Raw genomic sequence first — 26,478 nt, 5'->3', positions numbered from 1 at the left:
ACTTGATGGGCCGAATGACCTAATTATGCTCCTATATCTTATGAACCTTTGAACTGGAGACATAATCCCTTTTCGAGCAAAACAGTGAAACCTGTGAATGGGAAATCTGACCCCAACACAGCTTGGTGTTGAACCCAGGTGGCATTTTGGCTGACAATCCTCTGAGGGAGGACTTCCTTTCTCTGAATGCAAAAATCCCACCTCCTGGTTAGTAACAACTAAATCATCTCCCAGCTATACTCACCATTGATTTTTCAGTGGTAGTTGTGGGGAAATAACAATTCCCATAAGATCCAGTGTATGGGTCGTATATAGTCAACACACAATCCTTGCTTAAAATCAAGATTTTTAACCTGGAGACTTCTTGTTGGCTCAAAATTCTATCTTCAAACTTGAAGCACCATAGTAAGGAGATGAGAATTTCATCCTTCATTGCTAACATTTTTTGTCATTAGAAAATCAGACTGATAGCATTAATAATGAATAAGTAATTACCGGATCAGAATTGTAGAGTGGCTGACAAACTTTCTCCAGTGCCTGCAGGAACTTCACATTGTCCTTTGCTTCATTAGCTGCATCAGTGATTTGAGAATCCAACTCTAACCACATCTGGAGAAAAAAATTAAAACATTTTAAACTACTTCATTTGTTGTTGATACATCTTAAACTAACTTCAAGAGTAAACCAAAATTGGCTCTGCAGTCTCAAACGTTGCTACCAATTTTGTTTAAACACTCTCAACAATTTTAGCAACCCAAATCACACACAATTTTGACAATCCACCTGGATTGCACTTAGAAACTCAGAATCATAGAATGTTACTGCAAAAAAAAATTCATTCAGCCTATTGCATCTACACCAGCTGTATAAACTCACCACCCACTCCGATTCCACGTTCCAGGACCTAGTTAGTAACTTTGCAGGCTACAGTGCATCAAGTACATATCCAGGTTCCATTGAAATGAGTTAAGGGTTTCCACCTTAACTGCTAGTATGGGCAACGAATTCCAGATGCCCACCATCATCCATGTAGCCAAAATCTTTTCCTCATGTCCCTCCAATCCTTCTCCCAATTACTTTCAATCTATGCCCTTAGGTAAGTGACATTGCTACCCAGGGAAATGGAAATTCCCTGTCCACCTTAACTAAGCCTTAATTTTGTATACTTCAATCAGGTCACCATTCATTTTCATCTGCTCAAAGGAAAACAAACCTAACCTACCGAATATTTACCTATAAATATATTTTTTAAGCCTTAGCACCATTCCTGTAAATGTGCTGTGTACTCATTCTAAAGCAATCATGTTCTTCCTCTAATATGATGAGTAGGAACATTCCAGCTGTGGCACAGCCAGTGTCTTACATACTTTCAGTACAACCTCCCTACTTTTAAAAAATAAGAACAAAGAAAACTTACAGCCCAGGAACAGGCCCTTTGGCTCTCCAAGCCTGAGCCGATCCAAATGTACTGTCTAAATCTGTCAGTCAATTCCTAAGCATCTGTATCCCTCTGCTCCCCACCTACTCATGCATTGTTCCAGACGCATCTTAAATGAATCTACTGTGCCTGCCTCTACCACCTCTGCTGGTAACACATTCCAAAGCCCACCACCCTCTGTGTGAAGTACTTATCGCGTGTATCCCCCTTAAACTTTCCACCTCTCACCTTGAAAGTGTGACCTCTCGTTATTGAATCCTTCACCCTGGGAAAAAGCTTGTCTCTATCCACCCTATCCATACCCTTCATGATTTTGTAAACCTCAATCAGGTCCCCCCCAATCTCCTTTTTGCTTATTGGGATGAAGTGCATGTTTCCACACTGTAGAGAATCGAGTCTAATCTAACTATTTACAACTGGGCCAACGGTTGGGTGCCACAGTATTCTAAATGCGGCCGAACCAGCGTCATGTGCAACTTTAACATGACTTGCCAGCTCTTATACTCAATACCCCGTCCAATGAAGGCAAGCAGACTATATGCCTTCTTGACCACTCTATCCACCTGTGCAGCCACCTTCAGGGTACAATGGACCTGTACTCCCAGATCTCTCTGCTCATCAACCTTTCCCAAGGCTCTTCCGTTCATTGTATAATTCGCTCTAGAATTAGTCTTGCCTAAATGCAGCACCTCACATTTTTCTAGATTGAAAACCTTCTGCCACTTTTCTGCCTAACTCTCCAGTCTATCTATATCCTCCTGTATTCTCTGACAGTCCCTTATGCTTTCTGCTACTCCACCAATCTTCGTATCATCTGCAAACTTGCTAATCATACCAACAGTGCCCTCTTCCAGATCATTTATGTGTTTTACAAACAACAGTGGCCCGAACACTGACCCCTGCGGAACACCACTGGTCACCTTTCTCCATTTCGAGAAACTCCCTTCAACTACCACTCTGTCTCCTGTTGCTCAACCAGTTCTTTATCCACCTAGCTAGAACACCCTGCACACCATGTGACTTCACTTTCTCCGTTAGTCTACCATGAGGAACCTTATCAAACACCTTACTAAAGTCCATGTATATGACATCAACAGCCCTTCCTTCATGTTCAATACCCTGTCGAATGAAAAAAGTATCTCATATATTTTCTTATATCTTGTCTTTTTTCTGGCTCTCTTCAGGAGCCTGTGGGTATGCACTCTGAGGTCTCTCACTTATGGTCTTAAGATAGAGGTGCAGAAGTGAGCCATTCAGCCTATTGCATTTGCTCCATCCATTCAATGAGAACATGGCTGATCTGCTAATCCTCAACTCCATCTGCCTACCTTTTCCCTATCATCCTTGATTCTTTTACTGATTAAAAATCTGTCGACCTCAGCCTTGAATATACTTAATGCCCCATCTCTACAAGACAACAGACTATTCTAGGCTGGGTACTGTGCAATGAGAAAGGAGTCATTAAAAATTTTGTTGAGCCAGATTCCTTGATTGGGAGCTTCATTACGATGGAGAACAAGGTAGTTGATTACAAAACTAGGGTCCTGAATCTAGAGGGAACTGTGAGAGTATGCCAGTTAGCAAGGATAGATTGGATAATCTTATTAGACTGGTTGATGGTGGATAGGCTATGTTTCATATTTAAAGAACAGCGCATGAATAACAATTAGTCATGATAGTCTGGTACAAAAATAAAAGAGGAACGGTAGATCAACCATGGCTTACAAAAAACATTATGAATATTATTAGATCAAAAAGAGACATAAAATAGCCAGAAAGAGCAGTAAGGCTGAGGATTGGGAGCATTTTATTGTTGTTACTGTTGTTTGCTTTGTTATTCATGCACACATTCTTCAAATATAAACTATTGCCTATCCACCATGAATATCTTTCGTAGGGTTCTCCAAACTATCTTTTCCAATCTTCTACAAACTGACCATTAAATTTTCTATAAATTTACGGTGAGAAAAAAGATTATTAAAGATAAATATGGAACCCATGCAGTCAGAAGCCAGGGAAATTATAATGAAGAGCAAAGGAATGACAGAAGAACTGAACGTATATTTTGGTTCTGTCTTCACAAAAAGAGCATAAATATTTTTCTACACATTCCAGGGAACGAATGGTTTTGTGACAGGACTGAATTGAAGCAAGTCACTATTTATAAGAAAATGATGCTGGGGAACATAATGGAGAAGGGAAGAGCAGAGTTCTGATTAGAACAAGTCATGGAAGAGCAGAGTCTGATTAGAACAAGTCAACATGGATTAAGTAAAGGGAGGTCATGCCTGACAAACCTGTTGGAATTTTTTGAAGAGGTAACAAGTAGGTTAGACCAGGGAAACCCAGTGGATGTGGTCTATCTAGACTTTCAAAAGGCCTTTGATAAGGTGCCACACGGGAGGCTGCTGAGCAAGGTGAGGGCCCATGGTGTTCCAGGTGAGCTGCTGGGATGGATTGAGGATTGGCTGTCTAACATAAGGCAGAGAGTTGGGATAAAAGGTTCTTTTTCAGAATGGCAGCCGGTGACGAGCGGTGTCCCGCAAGGTTCGGTGCTGGGGCCACAGCTGTTCGCATTATATATTAATGATTTGGATGAGGGAACCGGGGACATTCTAGCGAAGTTTGGCGATGATACGAAGTTAGGTGGACAGGCAGGTAGTACTGAGGAAGTGGGGAGGCTACAGAAGGATCTAGAGAGGTTGGGAGAGTGGTCCAGGAAATGGCTGATGGAATTTAACGTGAGCAAGTGCGAGGTCTTGCACTTTGGCAAAAAGAATAAAAGCATGGACTACTTTCTAAATGGTGAAAAAATTAATAAAGCCAAAGCACAAAGGGATCTGGGAGTGCTAGTCGAGGATTCTCTAAAGGTAAACATGCAGGTTGAGTCCGTGATGAAGAAAGCGAATGCAATGTTGTCTCTTATCTCAAGAGGGTTGGAATATAAAAGCAGAGATGTACTACTAAGATTTTATAAAGCTCTGGTTAGGCCCCATTTGGAGTACTGTGTCCAGTTTTGGTCCCCACACCTCAGGAAGGACATACTGGCACTGGAACGTGTCCAGCGGAGATTCACACGGATGATCCCTGGAATGACAGGTCTAGCATATGAGGAATGGCTGAGGATACTGGGATTGTATTCGTTGGAGTTTAGAAGATTAAGGGGAGACTTAATAGAGACGTACAAAATAATACATGGCTTGGAAAAGGTGGATGCTAGGAAATTGTTTCCATTAGACGAGGAGACTAGGACCCGTGGACACAGCCTTAGAATTAGAGGGGGTCATTTCAGAACAGAAATGCGGAGACATTTCTTCAGCCAGAGAGTGGTGGGCCTGTGGAATTCATTGCCACGGAGTGCAGTGGAAGCCGGGACGCTAAATGTCTTCAAGGCCGAGATTGATAGATTCTTGTTGTCTAGAGGAATTAAGGGCTACGGGGAGAACGCTGGTAAGTGGAGCTGAAATGCGCATCAGCCATGATTGAATGGCGGAGTGGACTCGATGGGCCGAATGGCCTTACTTCCACTCCTATGTCTTATGGTCTTATGGTCTTCTGGACATATCATCTGTTTATCTTTCTCTCAAAGTACTCAAGAAAGGGACCCTGTAAATATTGAATGCATGTTGTCATCTTCCAAAATTCTATTGACTCTGGATTAGATCGCACATATTAGACAGTGGCAAAGGTAATTCCACTCTTTGAAAAGAAAGGGAGAGAAAAAAACAGAATTACAGACAAGTTTGCTGAACATCAGGAGTGAGGAAAATGCTAGAGTCTATTATAAAAGATTGAGAGAACAGATCATTTGGAAAGCATTAACAGATTGGACAAAGTCAGCATGGTTTTATGAAAGGCAAATCATGCTGTATAAATCTACTGGGGTTTTGAGCATGTAACATTTTGAGACAATGGATGTGTATATTTGGATTTTCAGAAGGCACAAAAAGTCTCTCATAGGGCTGAGATGAGGAAATACTTAGTTACTTAAAGGGTAGTGAATCTGTGGAATCCTCTACAACAAGGCTATACAGGCCAAATCACAGAGTATATTCAACAAAGAAATAGTTTGTTTTAGATTTTTAAGGGATATGGAGAGGAAGCAGGAATATAGCATTCAGATAGAGGATCAGCCATGATTATATTGGAGCAGACTCAAAGCGCCAAATGGCCTACTCCTACTCCTAGTGGTAAGACAGTTCTGAGGTAGTGTGAGGTGGTGCTGATGGTGCTGCCCCCCAATCCCGCTTCATTCTCTGTTTATTCAATGTTCCAAAAAAACATTTTCTCTTCCTTTCTGATACTAAGTAAAATAATCTGCAACAGCTCAGAGAAACTAAGGCCCCTGTGGAAATTTTCTTCCCTTCCTTTTCATCTGTTTCCATCCCTTCTCCTAACCCTTTTGCCATGTATATTTACAATCTCTTGATGTACTCAGCAAATGTCTTAGTTTTATCCCTCTGTGCTATATCTCAATGAATTTTGGAGACGACTAGTCTTCTTCCATCACCTCCTTGTCCATTTCTTTGGACAAGAATCCTATCCTGTCCCACAAACCCCTCACCTATCTCTAACACTGCTCCACCTGGACTCCACCCACTGGTCTTTTACCTGCACTCGACTTGTTCATCAATAATTGTCAATGAAACATTGGATGCCCTTACTTCTCTGCCAACCCTCACCCATTCAAAACTATCTCCCTCTGAACTGATTGCATTCTGTTCTCAGATAAACCCTGACTTTGCAGTCAAGCCCATCAACAAGATGATGTTATTGGCTGGACCTCATAGAAAATGAGTTCCCTGATTAGATTTGATAATCTGGTCAAATCAGAAAGCTCTGACTGACATAAATAGGGGAGTCTCAAAGGTGTTAACACTGGTAGCTAACTCTGAATTAGGAGTACTAAAGTCATGGAGTGTTTATGTGTAATATCTTGGTAACAGATACTGGCCTCTGTGGAGTTATTTCAGGGGCAACAGGAACAAAGTATGATCCTGAAGAAAATTCACTAGCACAATTGTTTTTGAGCTAGAGCAAACATTTCTGACATCATGCCTTTGGTTGGGAAATTTGACTCATTCGACTTTGCTGTCAAAGACTGGGCCCAGTATGTGGAAAGAATGTGTTAATTTTTGTGGGCAAATAACACTGTGGGAGACAAAAAAAAGAGTAATTCTCCTGGAAGCCTGTAGAGATAACAGTTTTTTTTCTGAAAATAACAGCCTAACATTCCCTGAGGCTCCAGATACTAAAATCTTCTAAGAATTGATGTATATAGTTAAGGAATATTGCAACTAAAGCCTCTTCTAACTTTGAGATGCTATATAGCGTCACAGAGTCACAGAGATGTGCAGCACTGAAACAGACCCTGCTGTCCAAGTCGACGTTTCGGGCAAAAGCCCTTCATCAGGAAGGCTTTTGTCCGAAACGTAGATTTTCCTGCTCTTCGGATGCTGCCTGACCTGCTGTGCTTTTCTAGCACCACTCTGACGTAAACTCCGTTTTCCAGCATCTGTAGTCCTCACTGTTGCCCTGCTGTCCAACTTGTCCATGCCGCCAGACATCCTAATCTATCTAGTCCCATTTGGAAGCACTTAGCCCATATCCCTCTAAACTCTTCCTATTCATACACCCAATCAGATGTCTTTTAAATGCTGTAATTGTACCAACCTCCACCACTTCGTCTGGCAGCTCATTCCAGACACGCACCGCCCTCTGCGTGAAAAAGTTGCCCCTTAGATCTCTTTGATATCTTTTCCCTCTCACCATAAACCATGCCCCTCATGATTTTCTAAATCTCTATAAGATCATCCATCAGCCTCCGATACTCTGGGGAAAATAGCTTCAACCTAATCAACCTCTCTCTTTACCTCAAATCCACCAATCCTGGCAGCATCCTTGAAAATCCTTTCTGAACCCTTTCAAGTTTCACAACATCCTTCCAATAAGAAGGAGACCAGAATTGCACGCAATATTCCAAAAGTGGCATAACTGACGTCATGTACATCTCTATGACTCTATGTACAGTCGCAACATGACCTCCCAACTCCTATACTCTGACCAATAGAGGAAAGCATACCAAACGCCTTCTTCACTATCCTATCTACCTGCAACTCCACTTTCAAGGAGCTATGAACCTGCACTCCAAGATCTCTTTGTTCAGCAACACTCCCTCGGAACTTACCATTAAGTGTATAAGTCCTGCTAAGATTTGCTTTCCCAAAATGCAGCACCTCGCATTTATCTGAATTAAATTCCATCTGCCACTTCTCAGCCCATTGGCCCATCTGGTCAAGATCCTGTTGTAATCTGAGGTAACCCCCTTCGCTGTCCACTACACCTCCAATTTTGGTGTCATCTGCAAACTTACTAACTGTACGTCTTATGCTCGCATCCAAATCATTTATGTAAATGACAAAAAGTAGAGGGGCCAGCACTGATCCTGTGGAACTCCACTGGTCACAGGCCTCCAGTCTAAAAAAACAGTTCTGTATCCAAATGGCTAGTTCTCCCTGTATTCCATGAGATCTAACCTTGCTAATCAGTCTCCCATGGGGAACCTTGTCAAACGCCTTACTGAAGTCCATATAGATCACATCTACTGCTCTGTCCTCATTAATCTTCTTTGTTACTTCATCAAAAGAACTCAATCAAGTTTGTGAGACATGATTTCCCATGCACAAAGCCATGTTGACTATCCCGAATCAGTCCTTGCTTTTCGAAATACATGTACATCCTGTCCCTCAGGATTCCCTCCAACAACTTGCCCACCACCGAGGTCAGGCTCACTGGTCTATAGTTCCCTGGCTTGTCCTTACCACCCTTCTTAAACAGTGGCACCACGTTTGCCAACCTCCAGTCTTCCGGTACCTCACCTGTGACTATCGATGATACAAATATGTCAGCAAGAGGCCCAGCAATCACTTCTCTAGCTTCCCACAGAGTTCTCGGGTACACCTGATCAGGTCCTGGGGATTTATCCACCTTTAACCGTTTCAAGACATCCAGCACTTCTTCCTCTGTAATATGGACATTTTGCAAGATGTCACCATCTATTTTCCTGCAGTCTATATCTTCCATATCCTTTTCCACAGTAAATACTGATGCAAAATATTCATTTAGTATCTCCCCCATTTTCTGTGGCTCCACACAAAGGCCACCTTGCTGATCTTTGAGGGGTCCTATTGTCTCCCTAGTTACCCTTTTATCCTTAATATATTTGTAAAACCCCTTTGGATTCTCCTTAATTCTATTTGCCAACACTATCTCATGTCCCCGTTTTGCCCTCCTGATTTCCTCTTAAGTATACTCCTACTTTCTTTATACTCTTCTAAGGATTCACTCAATCTATCCTGTCTGTACCTGACATATACTTCCTTCTTTTTCTTAACCAAACCCGCAATTTCTTTAGTCATCCAGCATTCTCTATAGCTACCTGCCTCCCCTTTCACCCTGACAGGAATATATTTTCTCTGGATTCTTGTTATCTCATTTCTGAAGGCTTTCCATTTTCCAGCCGTCCCTTTACCTGCGAACATCTGCCACCAATCAGCTTTTGAAAGTTCTTGCCTAATACCGTCAAAATCAGCCTTTCTCCAATTTAGAACTTCAACTTTTAGATCTGGTCTATCCTTTTCCATCACTATTTTAAAACGAATAGAATTATGGTAGCTGGCCCCCAAAGTGCTCCCCCACTGACACCTCAGTCACCTGCCCTGCCTTATTTCCCATGAGTAGGTCAAGTTTTGCACCTTCTCTAATAGGGACATCCACATACTGAATCAGAAAATTGTCTTGTACACACTTAAGAAATTCCTCTCCATCTAAACCTTTAACACTATGGCAGTCCCAGTCGATGTTTGGAAAGTTAAAATCCCCTACCATAACCATCCTATTATTCTTACAGATAGCTGAGATCTCCTTAAAAGTTTGTTTCTCAATTTCCCTCTGACTATTGGGGGGTCTATAATACAATCCCAATAAGGTGATCATCCCTTTCTTATTTCTCTGTTTCACCCAAATAACTTCCCTGGATGTATTTCTGGGAATATCCTCCCTTAGCACAGCTGTAATGCTATCCCTTATCTAAAATGCCACTCCCCCTCCTCTTTTGCCTCCCTTTCTATCCTTCCTGCAGCATTTGTATCCTGGAACATTCAGCTGCCAGTTCTGCCCATCCCTGAGCCATGTTTCCGTAATTGCTATGATATCCCAGTCCCATGTTCCGAACCATGCCCTGAGCTCATCTGCCTTCCCTGTTAGGCCCCTTGCATTGAAATAAATGCAGTTTAATTTATTAGTCCTACCTTGTCCCTGCCTGCCCTGACTGTCTGACTCACTTCTGTTTTCAGCTGTACCAGTCTCAGATCGATCTCTTTCCTCACTATCTCCCTGGGTCCCACCCCCCCATCTTACGAGTTTAAATCCTCCCAAGCAGTTCTAGCAAATTTCCCTGCCAGTATATTAGTCCCCTTCCAATTTAGGTGCAATCTGTCCTTCTTGTACAGGTCACTTCTACCCCAAAAGAGATTCCAATGATCCAAAAATGTGAATCCTTCTCCCATCAACCAGCTCCTCAGCCATGCATTCATTTGCTCTATCCTCCTATTCCTGCCCTCACTAGCTCATAGCACTGGGAGTAATCCAGATATTACTACTCTTGAGGACCTCCTTTTTAAATTTCTACCTAACTCTCTGTAATCTCCCTTCAGAGTCTCAACCTTTTCCCTTCCAATGTCGTTGGTTCCAATGAGGACAATGACCTCCTGCTGGCCCCTCTCCCCCGTGAGAACATTCTGCACCCTCTCTGAGACATCCTTGATCCTGGCACCAGCGAAGCAACATACCATTCTGCTTTTTCTCTGCTGGCCACAGAAAAGTCTGTCTGTACCTCTGACTCCAGAATCCCCTAACACAATTGATCTCTTGGAAGCCGACGTACCCCCATTGCATTAGAGCCAGTCTCAATACCAGAAACCTGGCTGTTTGTGCTACATTCCCCTGAGAATCCATCACCCCCTACATTTTCCAAAACAGCATACCTATTTGAAATGGGTATATCCACAAAAGACTCCTGCTCTAGCTGCCTACCTCTCTTACCCTTCCTGGAGTTAACCCATCTATGTGACTGTATCTGAGACTTTTCCCCCTTCCTATAACTGCCATCCATTACATACTGTTGCTGTTGCAAATTCCTCATCGCTTCTATTTGTTTCTCCAACCAATCCACTCGATCTGATAAGATTCGCATCCAACAGCATTTATGGCAGATATAATCTGCAGTAACCCTTAAACTCTCTTTAAAATCCTACATCTGACAAGAAGTACATATCACTGCAAAGGCCATTTTTGCTCCTTCACAATCTACAGACCCAGAAAATAACACCGTCTTATTCCTCAACAAACACTGCCCCAGGTTAAATTAATAGCAATGGCTTATATTTTAAGTTTAATCAAGAGACTTATCTCCAGAAACATATACTCAAGAAAGAATCCACTGTACCCACTACTGCAGCCTTTCTCTTGGACAGACTTAAAACAACAATTAACTTATCTGATTCTGTGCTGTGAACTTCGCCCAACAGTTCCTCCAAGATTAGTTGTGAATTTCACTGTTTGTTAATTTTCCCAGATGCACTATGATGTCCAACAATACACGAATTCAAACAGCAAAGGCGGTAACTTTGCAGGTTCTCTCTCTTTCTCTCTCTCTTTCTCTCCTGCACTGTCCTCACCACGTGCTTCTTTTGTCTGTTCTTCTCCCTTTTAAACTGCCGTTGTTTTGACTTTTTTTTCCAAAGTTCCAAAACAATGCAACAGCATATAAAACAGTAATTGCTGCTCCTGGAATTCGAGGAAATCACCTCCAACACCTAAAATACCTCAAAAAAGGAGCAGCTGTTACAGCCAGAAATTTTTCCCATCCTCCATCTTGGATTACCCAGGGCATCTCAAAGAAAAATAAAATCCTGATGGGACTGAACAAGCGAGGTGCAGGAAGAATGTTCCTGATGTTGGGGAACTAGGGATCACAGTTTCATAATAACAGAAGCCATTCAGGACTAAGATCAGGAAAAATTTCTTCGGTTAGAGAGTTGTGAACCTGTGGAATTTTCTAGTTCATTAGATACATTCAAAAGGGAGCTGAATGTGGTCCTTGCAGCCAAAGAGATCAACAGGTATGGAGAGAGAGCAGGAGTCAGATGCTGAAATTGCATGAGCATCCATGATCATATTGAATGGTGATACAGGCTTGAAGGGCCAAATGGCCTATTCCTGCAATTGTTTTCTATATTTCTATGTGCTACAACTGTTTTTTATCATTGGAAAATGCGGCAAGTTAACTATATGATTTGCAGAGTATTCCTACAGAAGTGGACATTCTCATCAGTCCGACTGAGCTTGGGGAACACCACTTGAGTGTGGGAAAATACGTAGCCTAATTCAGGACACACCCTGATCAGGGAGACTCTAGGTCCACCCAAAACAAAGCAAAGCCTTGGACAAAATGGTTAACTTAAAATTTTCTTTGAGTCCTGACAGAAAGCCATTTTGGTTGATGCCAGTATGTGGACTCAAGACAGCAAAAAAGTCTTGTGAGAGATAAATTGAGTAAGATAACTCAAAGGCCAGTATCCAGGAACATATCCAGGTGAGTTCATACCCTGGAAAATGCACCTACATCTGGTGTGGAACAGTTCAAATGCTTAGCAACACCAAAATCAAAACCAATCAAGATAAAGGTCTGGTTAAATGGTTACAGCAGAGGATATCATCTTGTCACAAGGAGCAAAAGTGATTGTCCTGACCAAAGGTTGCTATCAAATGCTGGCTGAACTCCACCAGGGCTATCTAGTATCTCCAAAATGAAGATGTTGGGCAAGAGGTTATGCCTGGTAGTCAGACCTGGATACAGACAGAGCCACAACAGTGCCCAGAGTGCTGACAAGAAAAAAAATTACCACCAGCAGTTCCCCCATATCTGTCGGAATGGCTGGGTGAACCTTAGACTCGGTTGCATGTCGACTAGGAAAATCCTTTCATGGGTTCAATGTTCTTAGTCATTGTCAATGTTCATTCAAAGTGGATGGACATACAGAGGGTGTATTTGCAAACATGGGGATGATAGAAAAACTGCATGCATCTTTTTTAATACATGGCGTCCAGGGAGTGTTGGTCACAAATAATGGACTATCCATTTTGCAGCAGCATACAAAAGAAAGCATACAGAAGATCTAGGCGATGAAAGCCGGTGAAAGCTTTGGAAGAATGTTGGGAACAATCTGAAAAGAGGAATTATGAGGGCCAAAATGGGCCATGAAATATCTTTAGCAAACAGCATTAAGGAAAATCCTAAAGCCTTTTATTCATATATAAGGAGCAAGAGGGTAACTAGAGAAAGGTTTGGCCCACTCAAGGACAAAGAAGGAAAGTTATGCGTAGAGTCAGAGAAAATGGGTGAGATTCTTAATGAGTATTTTGCATCGGTGTTCACCAGGAAGAGGGACATGACGGATGTTGAGGTGAGGGATAGATGTTTGATTAATCTCGGTCAACTCGGTGTAAGGAAGAAGGAAGTGTTGGGTATTCTAAAAGGTACTAAGGTGGACAAGTCCACCCTTCCACTCCACCAGACCACTTAAATGTAAGAAACCTGCGAGGAAGCAGGGTAAGAGTGCTAGCCTGCTAGTAAGACTGAGACTACGCGGTTTGAAGACCCCTCCCTTCCTAGCTTACTCTCAGCAAATGTACAATCTCTGGTGAACAAGATGGACAAACTCAGATACCAGACTTACAAGTTCACTGATGACACCACTATATTCGTTCGAATCTCAGATGGCAACGAAACAGACGACAGATGGGAGGTGGAAGACCTGAAAAATGGTGCACTGAAAACAACCTAGCTCTCAATGCCAGCAAAACCAAAGAACTCATTATTGACTTTCAACAGGATGTTACTCATGCTCCCCTATACATTAACAGCACAGAGGTGGAATGAGTGGACAGTGTCAAGCCCCTGGGAGTGGTCATCCACAAGAAGCTTTTTTGGACTGTTCCCGTGGATCCACTGGTTACAAAGGTCAAACAATGTCTCTTCTTCTCAGGCACCTAAGGAAATATAGCATGACGATGAATACTCTTGCCAACTTTTATAGATGCGCCCATCGAGAGTATTCTGTCTGGATGTATCACCACCTGATAGGATTTTGTACCATTCAAGATCGGAAACGGTTACAGAGAGTGGTGAACTCAACTCGGACAATCACAAAGGCCAACCTCCCATCTACAGAATCCATCTACCAGGCCCATTGTCAAGGAAAGGCCACCAGCATTCTCAAAGATCCATCCCACCCTGGCAATGCTTTTCTACAACCTTTACCATAGGGGAGAAGGTACAGAAGCTGAACACACGCACCAGCCCGTTTCGTAACAGTTTCTACCCTACTGTTGTTAGAATACTGAATGGACTCACAAACTCTAAACATTCGCCTGTACCTGTACTTTTGTTTTTGTCATGCTTTACCTTTTATTTACGTAGCTATGCTACTTAACTATGTGATCTGCCTGTATTGTTTGCGAGACAAAGCTTTTCACTGTGCCTTAGTACACATGACAATAAACTCAATTCACTTCAAGTCCCCAGGTCCAGATGCGGTTCCCCATGGTAGGTTGATGGAGCTGAGGTCCAGTTCTGTATCCATCATCGAGCTAGATGGACAAAGAACTGGCTGGGCAGCAAGTGGAAAGATGTTTCTCAAAATGGACAACTATGACCAGTGGTGTTCCACAGGGATCCGTGTTGGGACCATTATTGTTTATGGTATACATGAATGATTTGGAAGAAGGTATAGGCGGTCTGATTAGCAAGTTTTCAGATTGGTGGAGTAGCAGACAGTGAAGGAGACTGTCAGAGAATGCAGCATAACATAGATTGGAGAGTTGGGGACAGAAATGGCAGATGGAGTTCAATATGGCCAAATGCAAGGTGATGCACTCTGGAAGATCCAATTCAAGACTGAACTATACGGTAAATAGAAAAGCCTTGGATAAAACTGATGTACAGAGAGATTTGAGTGTTCAGTGCCACTGTACCCTTAAGGGGGCAAAGCAGGTCGATAGAGTGGTCAAGAAGGCATACGGCATGCTTTCCTTCATCGTACAGGGTATTGATAACAAGAGTTGGCAGGTCATGTTACAGTTATATCAGACTTCGGTAAGGCTACATTTCAAATGCTGCTTACAGTTCTGGTCACCACAATACTGAAACAATGCAGATGCTTTGGAAAGGGTGCAAAGGAGGTTCACGCGGATTTTGCCTGGTATGGAGGACGCTAGTTTTGAAGAAAGACTGAGTAGATTTGGATCATTTTCACTGGAAAGAAGGTTGAGGGGGGACCTGATTGAGGTCTACCAAATCATGAGAGGTATAGGCAGGGTGGATAGCAAGGAACTTTTTTCCCAGAATGGGAGACTCAATTACTAGGGGTCATGAGTTCAAGGTGAGAGGGGAAGAGTTTAAGGGTAAAATGCGTGGAACGTTTTTTTACACAGAGTGTGGTGGGTGCCTGGATTGCATTGCCTGCCAAGGTGGTAGTGGTGGGCACAATACCATCACTTAAGATATATCTAGACAGATACATGAATGTGCAGGGAGCAGGGGGATACAGATCCTTAGAAAATAGGCAACAGGTTTAGGTAGAGGATCTGGATTGGTGCAGGCTTGGAGGGCTGAAGGGCCTATCCTGGAATTTTCTTTGTTCTTTATTCATCAGCAGGGAATTTGGTGATTTCTTAAAGTCAAATCGGATTCAACATACAAGGATAGCTCCAAACCAACCATCATCCAACAGCGTGGCAGAAAGAGCAGTAGAAACCTAGAAGGCTAGCTTGAAGGAACAGCCTACAGACTCACTAAGTACCAAGTTGTCATGGTTCTAATTTCATCATAGGACCACCACACATGCAACGACGAGGATAACACCAGCAAATTTGCTAATGGATAGAAGACTCCGCACCAAGTTAAGTTTAAATGGTATCAGGAACACGAATGCCGGATACAAGACTCCACGAAGCAAGACAGTCGGTTTGTTGCAGGGGATGAAATTTGGTGTAAGAATCACAGAAATGGTCCCACGTGGGTAAGAGGCATAGTCGACGTGAGGTCAGGACGAGTGACATACAGAGTTTGAGTAGGTGTGATTGTCCTGAACGAGCATGTGGACCATTATTAAAGCTGCAAATTCACAAACTGACTGGGAGCAAAATTTGTCCTGCACTCAGAACAGTCAAAAAGGCTGCCGCAACCCAGTGTTAAAACATCCCAGGAGTCTCTCCGAGAAAAAGACTGGCTATGACCTCAGACTTAGATGGGAGGTTGCAGTGATTGTAATGTGGTCAGCCAGCTTGACATCAAAGAATATGGGTTCCCTGAGTGGGGTGTTAATCTGGTCCAATCAGGAAGCCCTGACTGACAGATATAAACAGGAGATTGTCTATTTTGATTTAGTCCCTACCCTCCCCTCCACTGTTTTGCTCACACAGCATTGCCCTTTGATGAGAAGGGCAGTGCTTGTCACTGGCCACTCGGGTGTTTTCCTATCTTCCTGGTGGTGGAAATTGAATAAAGATTTGTGCACTTTGTGTCTTTCACTGTGTCTCACACTGCACACAAACAAAAATTTTTTAAAAAGAGGAAAAAAAAGAAAAGAGAAAGAAGAAAAAAAAGAAAAAAAAGAACAGGAATGTTAGGGCCCGAGTGTCCTTGGAGAAGGTGTCCACCAACACCCTGGAGTTGTTCAGGGAGTGGAGTGCATCATTTCTCCCTCCAACTCCATTTTGATTTAGTCCCTACCCTCCCCTTCGCTGTTTTGATCACACAGCATTGCCCTTTTGTGAAGGGCAGTGCTTGTCACTGGCCACGCGGGTGTTTTCCTATCTTCCTGGTGGTGGAAATTGAATAAAGATTTGTGCACTTTGTGTCTTTCACTGTGTCTCACATCTGCACACAAAAAAAAAAGAAAAAAAGAAAAAAAGAAAAGGAAGAGAAAAGAGAAAAAAAAAGAAAGCAGAAAAAAAAAGAAAAAAAAATAAACAGGAGATTGTCTATTTTGATTTAGTCCCTACCCTCCCCTCCACTGTTTTGATCACACAGCATTGCCCTTTGATGTGAAGGGCAGTGCTTGTCACTGGCCACTCGGGTGTTTTTCCTATCTTCCTGGTGGTGGAGATTGAATAAAGATTCATGCACTTTGTGTCTTTCACTGTGTTTCACACCTGCACACACACCATGGGTGCTAGGGAAAAATAAGCACTACCGCAGTTAGGCGGGAGTGTGGGGGTTTAAAAAAAAGGAAAAAAAAACAGGAGTGTTTGGTTTAGTCCCTACCCTCCCCTTCACTGTTCTGACCACACAGTATTGCCCTTTGATGTGAAGGGCAGTGCTTGTCACTGGCCACTCGGGTGTTTTTCATATCTTCCTGGTGGTGGCAATTGAATAAAGATTCGTACACTTTGTGTCCTTCACTGTGTCTCACACCTACACACACACACACCATGAAAATAAAAATAGAAAAAAAAGAGAGATAAACAGGAGATTGTCTATTTTGATTTAGTCCCTACCCTCCCCTTCACTGTTTTGATCACACAGCATTGCCCTCTGATGTGAAGGGCAGTGCTTGTCACGGCCACTCGGGTGTTTTCCTATCTTCCTGGTGGTGGAAATTGAATAAAGATTTGTGCACTTTGTGTCTTTCACTGTGTCTCACACCTGCACTCACACACCATGGGTGCTGGGAAAAAATTAAGCACCACCGCAGTTAGGCGGTAGTGTGGGGGGTTAAAAGAAAAAAAAGAAAAAAAAAACAGGAGATAAGGCCACTGCTTGTCACTGCCCAAAAAAAAGAAGAAAAAAAAGAAAAAAAAAATAAAAATAAACAGGAGATTGTCTATTTTGATTTAGTCCCTACACTCCCCTTCACTGTTTTGATCACACAGCATTGCCCTTTGATGGGAAGGGCAGTGCTCATCACTGGCCACTCGGGTGTTTTCCTGTCGAGCTGGTGGTGGAAATTGAATAAAGATTCGTGCACTTTGTGTCTCTCACTGTGTCTCACACCTACACACACACACTATGGGTGCTGGGAAAAATATAAGCACTACCGCAGTTAGGCAGTAGAGTGGGGGTTAAATATATTAAAAAAGAAAAAAGAAACAAAAAGAAAGAAAAAAAAATTAGTAGATTCAGAGAGTCTTCTTATTCTTGGGACTGGCTGTAAGCTGGCTGGTCAGAGTCCATGTACCAGCTGACTTGGGGATGGGATACTAGCCTCTGAGCAGTTATCTCAATAGCGATGAGAGTAGGACCAGTACATGGAAAGAATTTGAGACTAAAAAAAAAAGGAAAAAAAATAAATAAATAAACAGGAGATTGTCTATTTTGATTTAGTCCCTATCCTCCCCTTCACTGTTTTGATTACACAGCATTGCCCTTTGATGTGAAGGGCAGTGCTCGTCACTGGCCAGTTGGGTGTTTTCCTGTCGTCCTGGTGGTGGAAATTGAATAAAGATTTGTACACCTTGTGTCTTTCACTATGTCTCGCACCTGCACTCACACACCATGGGTGCTGGGAAAAAAATAAGCACCACCGCAGTTAGGCGGTAGTGTGGGGCTTAAAAGAAAAAAAAGAAAAAGAAAGAAAAAAAGAAGAAAAAAGAAAAAAAATAAACAGGAGATAAGGCCACTGCTTGTCACTGCCCAAAAAAAACAAAAAAAAAGAAAAATAAACAGGAGATTGTCTATTTTGATTTAGTCCCTACCCTCCCCTTCACTGTTTTGATCACACAGCATTGCCATTTGATGTGAAGGGCAGTGCTTGTCACGGCCACTTGGGTGTTTTCCTATCTTCCTGGTGGTGGAAATTGAATAAAGATTTGTGCACTTTGTGTCTTTCACTGTGTCTCACACCTGCACGCACACACACCATGGGTGCTGGGGAAAAAATAAGCACTACCGCAGTTAGGCGGTAGTGTGGGGGTTAAAAGAAAAAAAAGGAAAAAAGAAGTAAAAAGAAAAAAAAAATAAACAGGAGATAAGGCCACTGCTCGTCACTGCCCAAAAAAAACAGGAGATTGTCTATTTTGATTTAGTCCCTACCCTCCCCTTCACTGTTTTGATCACACAGCATTGCCCTTCGATGTGAAGGGCAGTGCTTGTCACTGGCCACTCGGGTGTTTTTCTATCTTCCTGGTGGTGGAAATTGAATAAAGATTTGTGCACCTTGTGTCTTTCAAAAAAAAGAACACAAAAAAAAAGAGAAAAAAAAACCCAGGAGATTGTGGGTGCCACAGGGAGTGGAGTGCATTATTTCCCCCTCCAACCCTATTTTGATTTAGTCCCTACCCTCCCCGTCACTGTTTTGATCACACAGCATTGCCCTTTGATGTGAAGGGCAGTGCTTGTCACTGTCCACTCGGGTATTTTCCTATCTTCCTGGTGGTGGAAATTGAATAAAGATTCCTGCACTTCGTGTCTCTCACTGTGTCTCACACCTGCACACACACACACACACACACACACACACACACACACACACACACACACACACACACACACACACACACACACACCATGGGTGCTGGGGAATACAATAGGCACTACCGCAGTTCGGCGGTAGTGTGGGGGTTAAATAAAGGAAAAAAAAAATTTAAAAATAAAAATAAACAGGAGATTCAGAGTCTCCTCAATTTAGGGGACTGACTCAGTGCTGGCTGGTATTACAGTCAGTATGTTACTGTTTCCCTTTTTTTGGAGGGGGAAACCTGATTCCTGAACTGGCTGAATTATTTAGCCAGTTTGTTAACTGCCATTCCTCTTCGTGAGGACTGATTGTTAAACTCCTGATGCACATAATGTGTTTCAGGTGTAACTTAGTTCTCATTAGGGGATTGTTGTTTCACAGGCTGGTTATTGCCTGTGTGTTAGTCTTTTCTCTTTTTGAGAAAAGGATAATGTTAATTTTGTGGTAGGGCTTAGCCCTTGGACTCTAGTTTATTTTGTTTTTTTTTGTACGTGTCTTCACTGTTTTTGGTGTTTGGACTGAGCCCTTGTGGAAGACAGACATTTGACAAGAGGAGTTGTTCCTGTGGGGAGACCGAGCCCTGGAACTGGGCCTCTGAAGATTGAACACCTGTGTGTGTGCTGGGAGGTGAGCACATGCTGTATCCTGGAGTTTGGGAGAAGACTTTCCCTTTGGGAGTGGACCAAACCCCTGTGAGTTAACTCCACCTGTACAATGTACTATGTCCCTGTGAGTGGGCCTGGTTTTCCAAGGCTGGGCCAGGACTCCATGGAGACTGAACATCTGTGTGCTGTGCATTTGCTGTCTTCAGAAGTGGACTCTGCAGTTTGGAGTGGGCTCCATTTTGGACAATGCACCTCAAACTGGAGTGGACTCCATTTCTAGGAATGAACTCTATGTATTTTCAAGATTGTGTTTGGACTGTACCAGAAAGGACTTTTGTTTTGTAACTAACTATGTTATGACGTTTGTTGGGTCCATCACTTGCACTGTCTTGCATATCCCTGGATCTGGCAGGCCTTACTGTGAACTGGAAGGCTCATGGGTCATCCTGAAAGCTGTCACCCCGAGAGCCGGAGGGTGGGTAGGCCATCCTGTGAACCTGAAGGTTAGTAGACTGTCCGAAAGCCAGAGGGTGGGTAGGCTGCCCTGATGCCAGTCGCCCAGAGAGCCAGATGGTGGGTAGGCCGTTTTGAGCACTGTCGTCCCGAGAAGGGATGATCGGGACAGGCTGTCCTAAAGGCGGTCGGAAGGTGGGTCAGAGCAACAGAGAGCCAGAGGGTGTGTAGGGGTAGGTTGAGATCAAGAAGGCTTGTGGGCTACCCTGCACGCTGTCATCCCTGAGGAAGGGGACGGGCTGTCTTAGAGGTTGCCGGAAGGTGTGTCAAAATAGCCCACTGGCCGGATGGCACATCTGGGTGGGTGAGAGCCCAATGGTATGTAGGGGCAGATGGAGAGCCAGAAGGCGGGTAGCCGTCCTCAGCGCTGTCATCCCGGGCAGGTTCTGGGGCAGGCTGTCCTAGAGGTGGTTGAAAGAACTGGAAGGGGCATGGGGTGGACTGAGAGCCAGAAGGTGGGAAGGACGGGGTCTTGCTGGATCTGTATTATCTGCACTTTTGTATGTAACAGTATTGTCTCATGTACAAATTTCATATGTGAAACCGGGATTTGAAGTTTCTCCTAATCTCTCTGTAAACTGGTTGAACGGTCGGGTTTGGGGCCTGGCTTTGCTATTCCTTTCCCTTGTAAAATTGCTGTTGTATGCAGCTGTAAATGTTAACTGTTTTTTGTAAACTGTTTTGTAATTGCTTAATAAAATTTTTAAAAGTGGCGTGTCAGAGATGTTGTTACTATGATAGCTGACTCTGAGACAGTACTATAGGCTAAGAATGTTCATGTGTGAATAAAGGGTGACTTGGTGGCAGATACCAGCCTCAGTGGAGTTCTTTCACTGACCTCTGCATTGCAGAGGCTAGTGCACCAGCTCATGGACACTTCCTCCTATCTCTCCTTGGACTGTGACCCCACACTATCTAACATGGGGTGACTGTGTCCACAATGCTCACTAATTTCATGTGGGGTTTCAGCACAAAGTTTCCAAGCTCTCAATTCCCCAATCCCTTATAGCTCACTTCTACATTCTTCCCAAACTCCAGGAACAGAATTGCCTGGGCCAACCCATTTTTTTTTCTAGGTTAAAAACAATGATTGCAGATGCTGGAAACCAGAGTTTAGATTAGAGTGGTGCTGGAAAAGCACAGCCATTTAGGCAGCATCCGAGGAGCAGTAAAATCGACATTTCGGGCAAAAGCCCTTCATCAGGAATACATTATTTCTACCTGTTCCTGTCCCACAGAACATGTCTCTTCCTACCTTGACTCAACTTTTTTTTTCTCTTTGTCTAGTCTCTTCCCAACGATATCTGCAATTCTTTTGACACTTTTTACTTCAGATTCAAAATTTCCAGTTCATGGGCACATTGCAGCATGGACATACAATCCTTTTACACATAGACCATCCTCTGGCTTGCTTTTCTTCCTAGAAAGAATGCTTAAACCATCCCCATCTACCACCACCACCCTCCTCCACCTAACCTAGCTCATCCTCACTTTTTGAGCAATGTCTTTTTTTAACTCCTCTCTCTTTCTTCAGATCCAAGATGTTGCCCTGGGTATCTACATGGGCCCAGTTATGATTGTCTCTTTGTGGAGTATGTGGAACATTCCTTATTCTAGTCTACTCAGATCCTCCCCACAACTCTTTCTCTAGTACTTCGATGGCATCATCGGTGTTGCTTTCCCCTCTCAGCTGGAATTGGAAAAATTGATCAATTTTGCTTTCAAATTCCATCCTGGTCTCACCTTTACCTGGACCATCTTGACTTTTCCCTTCTATCCTCATCATTTCAGTTTCCATTTCTGGGAACAGACTGGCCACCAATATCTAGGACAAACCCATTGACTCCCGCAGTTATCTTGATTGTACATCCTCACGTCCTGTTGCCTATAAGGACTCCATTTAATTCACCCAGTAGCTTTGCTTCCATTGCATCTGTTCTAATGAAGCCACCTTCTGCAGGGGAGCCTCAGAAATGTATAACTTTATCCTCAACTGAGGATTCCTCACAAACATGGTTGACAGGGCCCTTATCTCTGTACAATCCACTTCTCATACTTCCTATCTTCACACTTTCTCTTCCCTCCCACAGCATCAATAGGGTACTCTTGGTCTACATTTTCCTCTCCACAGCATTCAATCTAAAGGAACATTAGCTGCCACCTCCAGTAGAATGACATCACCATACAGATATTCCTCTCCCCTCCCTTGACAGCATTTTACAGGGACCATTCCCTCCGAGACACCCTTCTCCACTCCCAACACCTCTTTGCAATTGAAGACGATGTAACACTTACCCATTTACCTTCCCATCATCCAAAGCTCCAGAAATGCTTCCAGGTGAAGCAGGAATTTACCTGCACTTCACTCAGTTGCGTCTACTAAATTCATTGCTCACAAAATGGTCTCCTCCACACTAGGTAATGAAATGCAGACTGAGCGACCGCTTTAAGGAATACTTATGTTCTGTCTACAAAAATGGCCCTGTGTTTCCATTTATGTGCCACTTCAACACACCACCATGTTCCCTAGCCAACATTTCTGTCTTGTGCTGCTGCAGTGCTCCAGCAACACTCAGTGCAAACTCGAAGATCAGCCTCTCATTTTCCACTTGGGCCACACCAGCGTTTTGTATAGTTGCAGCATGATATTGCGGCTCCAGAACTCAATCCCTCTACAAATTAAACCTATCACACCGTATGCCTTCTTAACAGCACTATCCACCTAGGTGGCAACTTTCAGGGATCTATGTATATGGACTCCAAGATCCCTCTGCACATCTACACTACCAAGAATCTTTCCATTGACACAATACTCTTCCTGATGAAGGGCTTTTGCCCGAAACGTTAATTTCGCTGCTCCTTGGATGCTGCCTGAACTGCTGTGCTCTTCCAGCACCACTAATCCAGTATTTGCTTTCCAGCATCTGCAGTCATTGTTTTTACCATAATACTCTGCCTTCCTGTTATTCTTCCTAAAGTGCATCACCTCACATTTAGCTGCGTTGAACTCCATTTGCCACCTTTCAGCTCTCAAATTCTGCAGTTTATCCAAAACCCCCTGCAACCTGTAACATTCTTCCACACTGTCCACTACTCCACCCACTTTAGTGTCATCTGCAAATTTACTAATCTATCCACCTATGCCTGCACCTAAGTCATTTATAAAAATGGCAAACAGCAGTGGTCCCAAACAGATCCTTGTGGCACACCACTAGGAACCGGACTCCAGGCTGAATATTTTCCATCAACCATCACTTGCTGCCTTCTTTCAGAAATCCAGTTTCTAATTCAAACTGCTAAACCACCCTCAATTCCATGCCTCTGTATTTTCTCCAACAGCCTACGATGTGGGACCTTATCAAAGGCTTTATTGAAATCCATGTATACCACGTCAACTACCCTACCCTCCTCTACATGCTTGGTCACCTTCTCAAAGAAACTCAATGGGGTTTGTGAGACATGACCTGCCCTTGACAAAACCATGTTGACTATCTAAAATCAAACTGTTGCTTGCTAGGTGATTATAAATCTTATCTCTTATAATCTTTTCCAAAACCTTTCCTACAACAGAAGTAAGGCTCACTGGTCTATAATTACCTGGGTTATCTCGACTGCCCTTCTTGTTCAAGGGTATGATATTTTGCAATCCTCCAGTCCTCTGGTACTAAACCTGTAGACAATGACGACTCAAATATCAAAGCCAAGGGCTCTGCTATCTGCTCCCTAGCTTCCCAGAGAATCCTCAGATAAATCCTATCTGGCCAAGGGGACTTGTCTACTTTCTTTCCTTCTAGAATTGACAACACCTGTTCATAACTAACCTCGATCCTTTCTAGTCTAATATCTTGTACCTCATTCTTCTCAACAACATTCTCCTTTTCCTGAGTGAAAACCGATGAGAAATGTTCGTTTAGTACCCCTCCGATCTCCCCAGGGTCCACACTCAATTTCCCACTTCTGTCTTTGACTGGCCCTATTCCTCCCCAATCATCCCTTTATTCCTCACATACCTATAGAAAGCTTCAGGTTTGTCCTGCTTGTGTACTATCTTTGTTCTTCTTAACTCTCTTTTTAAATCTTTTCTAGCAGATCTGTAATCTCCATCGCCTCATCTGAACCATCTTGCCTCATCAACACATAAGCCTCTTTCTTCTTCATAACAAGAGATGCAATTTCTGTTGTAAACCACGGTTCCCTTACCTTATCACTTCCTCCCTGCCTGACAGGGACATACCTATCAAGGACACGCAATATCTGTTCCTTAAAGCAGCTCCTCATTTCCATTGTCTGCATCCTCTACATTTTGCTACCTTGTTCTATACATCCTAATTACATTATAATTGCCCTTGCCCCATTAATAACTCTTGACCTGTGGCATGTACCTGTCCCTTTCCATTGCTAAAATGTGGAGCTGGAAAAAGCACAACAGGTCAAGCAGCATCAGAGGAGTAGGAGAGTCAACGTTTCAGGCAGGAACCTTCATCAGGGCTTGAGAAGGGGGGCTGAGAAATTAACAGAAGGACAGGGTGGGACTGAGGGAAAGATGGGTGGATGCAGGTATCACAAAGCTGGTCCCTGTTTTCTAAATGTTGTTCCCTTTCTCAACCAAGGGCCACACCAGCGTTTTGTAAAGTTGCAGCATGATATTGCGGCTCCAGAACTCAATCCCTCTACAAATGAAACTTAACACACCGTATGCCTTCTTGGTTTTCTTCAGAGGGGCCGTAAACTCATTTGGCACAGAGATTAAAGGGTGTTGAGAGTCTCTCTCTCTCTCTCTTTTTCTCTCTCTTTCTCTCTCTCTCTCTCTCTCTCTCTCTCTCTCTCTCCTTCTGCCTTTCTAACTTCAACCTGTAAGCATTTGTTCAATTTTACTGTTCTTTAAAGGGGTTTGCTTTTTGGGACTTCTGAGTATATTAGGAACAGTATAATTGGGTCTACTTTGGATAGACTGAATTCTGTAGGGGTTCTTTATTCTGTTCTTTGTGTTTCATTGTGATTTTGTCAATAAATTCTGTCTGTTTTTAAAACCTACTTGTCAAAATTAGAGTGGTGCTGGAAAAGCGCAGCAGGTCAGGCAGCATGCGAAGAGCAGAAAGTCTCATATTCTTGTCTTTAAAGCATTCTAAGAATGTAAGAGGATTGTGTTCCATATACACAATTGTCTCTGACGCATTGTTTGTGACATATACATGCTAAAATGTTGTAAGGCCAGTACCAAACTCAGCAGGTCTTTTTCAATCATGGAGTGTTTCCTCTGATGGACATTGAGTTTCTTCGAAAAGTAACCAACTGGCAGTTCAATCCCATCATCATCCTATAGCAGTACAGTTCCGACTCCTATGTCACTAGCATCAATGGCAACTTTAAAAGATTTTGAAATGTTTGGTGTAGCTAAAACTGGTTTCATAGTTAATATTGCTTTCAAATGGTCGAATACATCCTGGCATTGTTCGTCCACCGAAGCTTTATTCTTCTTCAGCAAATCGGTTATCAGTGCCACTAGGCTGCTGAAGTCCTAAGAATCGAAGTACTTGTTGGAAATTCCTCGATGGTCTTCATATTTGCATTATGTGGGGTCAATTTTCCATGTTATGTCCCAAGAACATCACCTCTGCTTTCAAGAATTCAGGTTTGTTTAAGTTTAGTACCAGTTTTGCTTCTCGTGGTCATCTAGTCATAGAGTCATAGAGATGTACAGCATGGAAACAGACCCTTCCGTCCAACCCGTCCATGCCGACCAGGTATCCCAACCCAATCTCGTCCCACCTGCCAGCACCCGGCCCATATCCCTCCAAACCCTTCCTATTCATATATGGCTTTGCCAACTGTACCATATGATCTGTCCAGGACTTACTAAAGATCACTACATTGCCCAAATAGACTGCACAGTTAGTTAACCCAGCCACAACTCTGTTCATAAGTCTTTGGAATGTGGCAGGTGCGTTTTTCATTAAAGGGCATCACTTTAAATTGATAAGCCCATTTGGGACCACAAACACAGAAATTCCTTTCACTGTCTCTGATAAAGGTACTTGCCAGTAACCATGCATTAAATCCGACTTGGTGATGTAACTGGCTTGGCCAACTTTCTCGTTTCATAAAGCTGGTTCTTCTTTCTAAAAGTTGTTCCCTTTCTCAAGGATGCTGTATCCGTTTTTATCAGAAACCACTCAGGCTCCGATCAGACTGGTTTGGTACAGAGATGGAAAAGTTTATTGAGAACCCTTCTGTTTATACGTAAACAGGTGAAACTTCAGACCAAAGTGGTCATGTTTTAGAAGTGACCTGTACAATGAAAGGGGCATGGTCAGTCCTGGAAACTGAAGTTACGCTGAGCAGT

At 43.1% G+C, this 26,478-nt stretch overlaps 1 protein-coding gene across 1 annotated transcript in view; it reads right to left on the bottom strand.

Annotated features, from left to right (window-relative positions):
• Nucleotides 1–26,478, bottom strand: part of LOC140453945 (dynein axonemal heavy chain 8-like) — a 1,117,430-nt gene that overhangs the window by 976,026 nt on the left and 114,926 nt on the right. Inside the window, exon 7 of the mRNA XM_072548819.1 lies at nucleotides 496–609. Coding sequence (XP_072404920.1) covers nucleotides 496–609 — 114 coding nt within the window. The remainder of the gene's footprint in view (nucleotides 1–495; nucleotides 610–26,478) is intronic.

Source organism: Chiloscyllium punctatum, chromosome 3, assembly GCF_047496795.1.
Source record: "Chiloscyllium punctatum isolate Juve2018m chromosome 3, sChiPun1.3, whole genome shotgun sequence".
In the NCBI taxonomy this organism is placed as follows: Eukaryota; Metazoa; Chordata; class Chondrichthyes; order Orectolobiformes; family Hemiscylliidae; genus Chiloscyllium; species Chiloscyllium punctatum.
The sequence above is the reverse complement of the archived record's forward strand: the minus strand, read 5'-3'. Positions and strand labels throughout refer to the sequence as shown.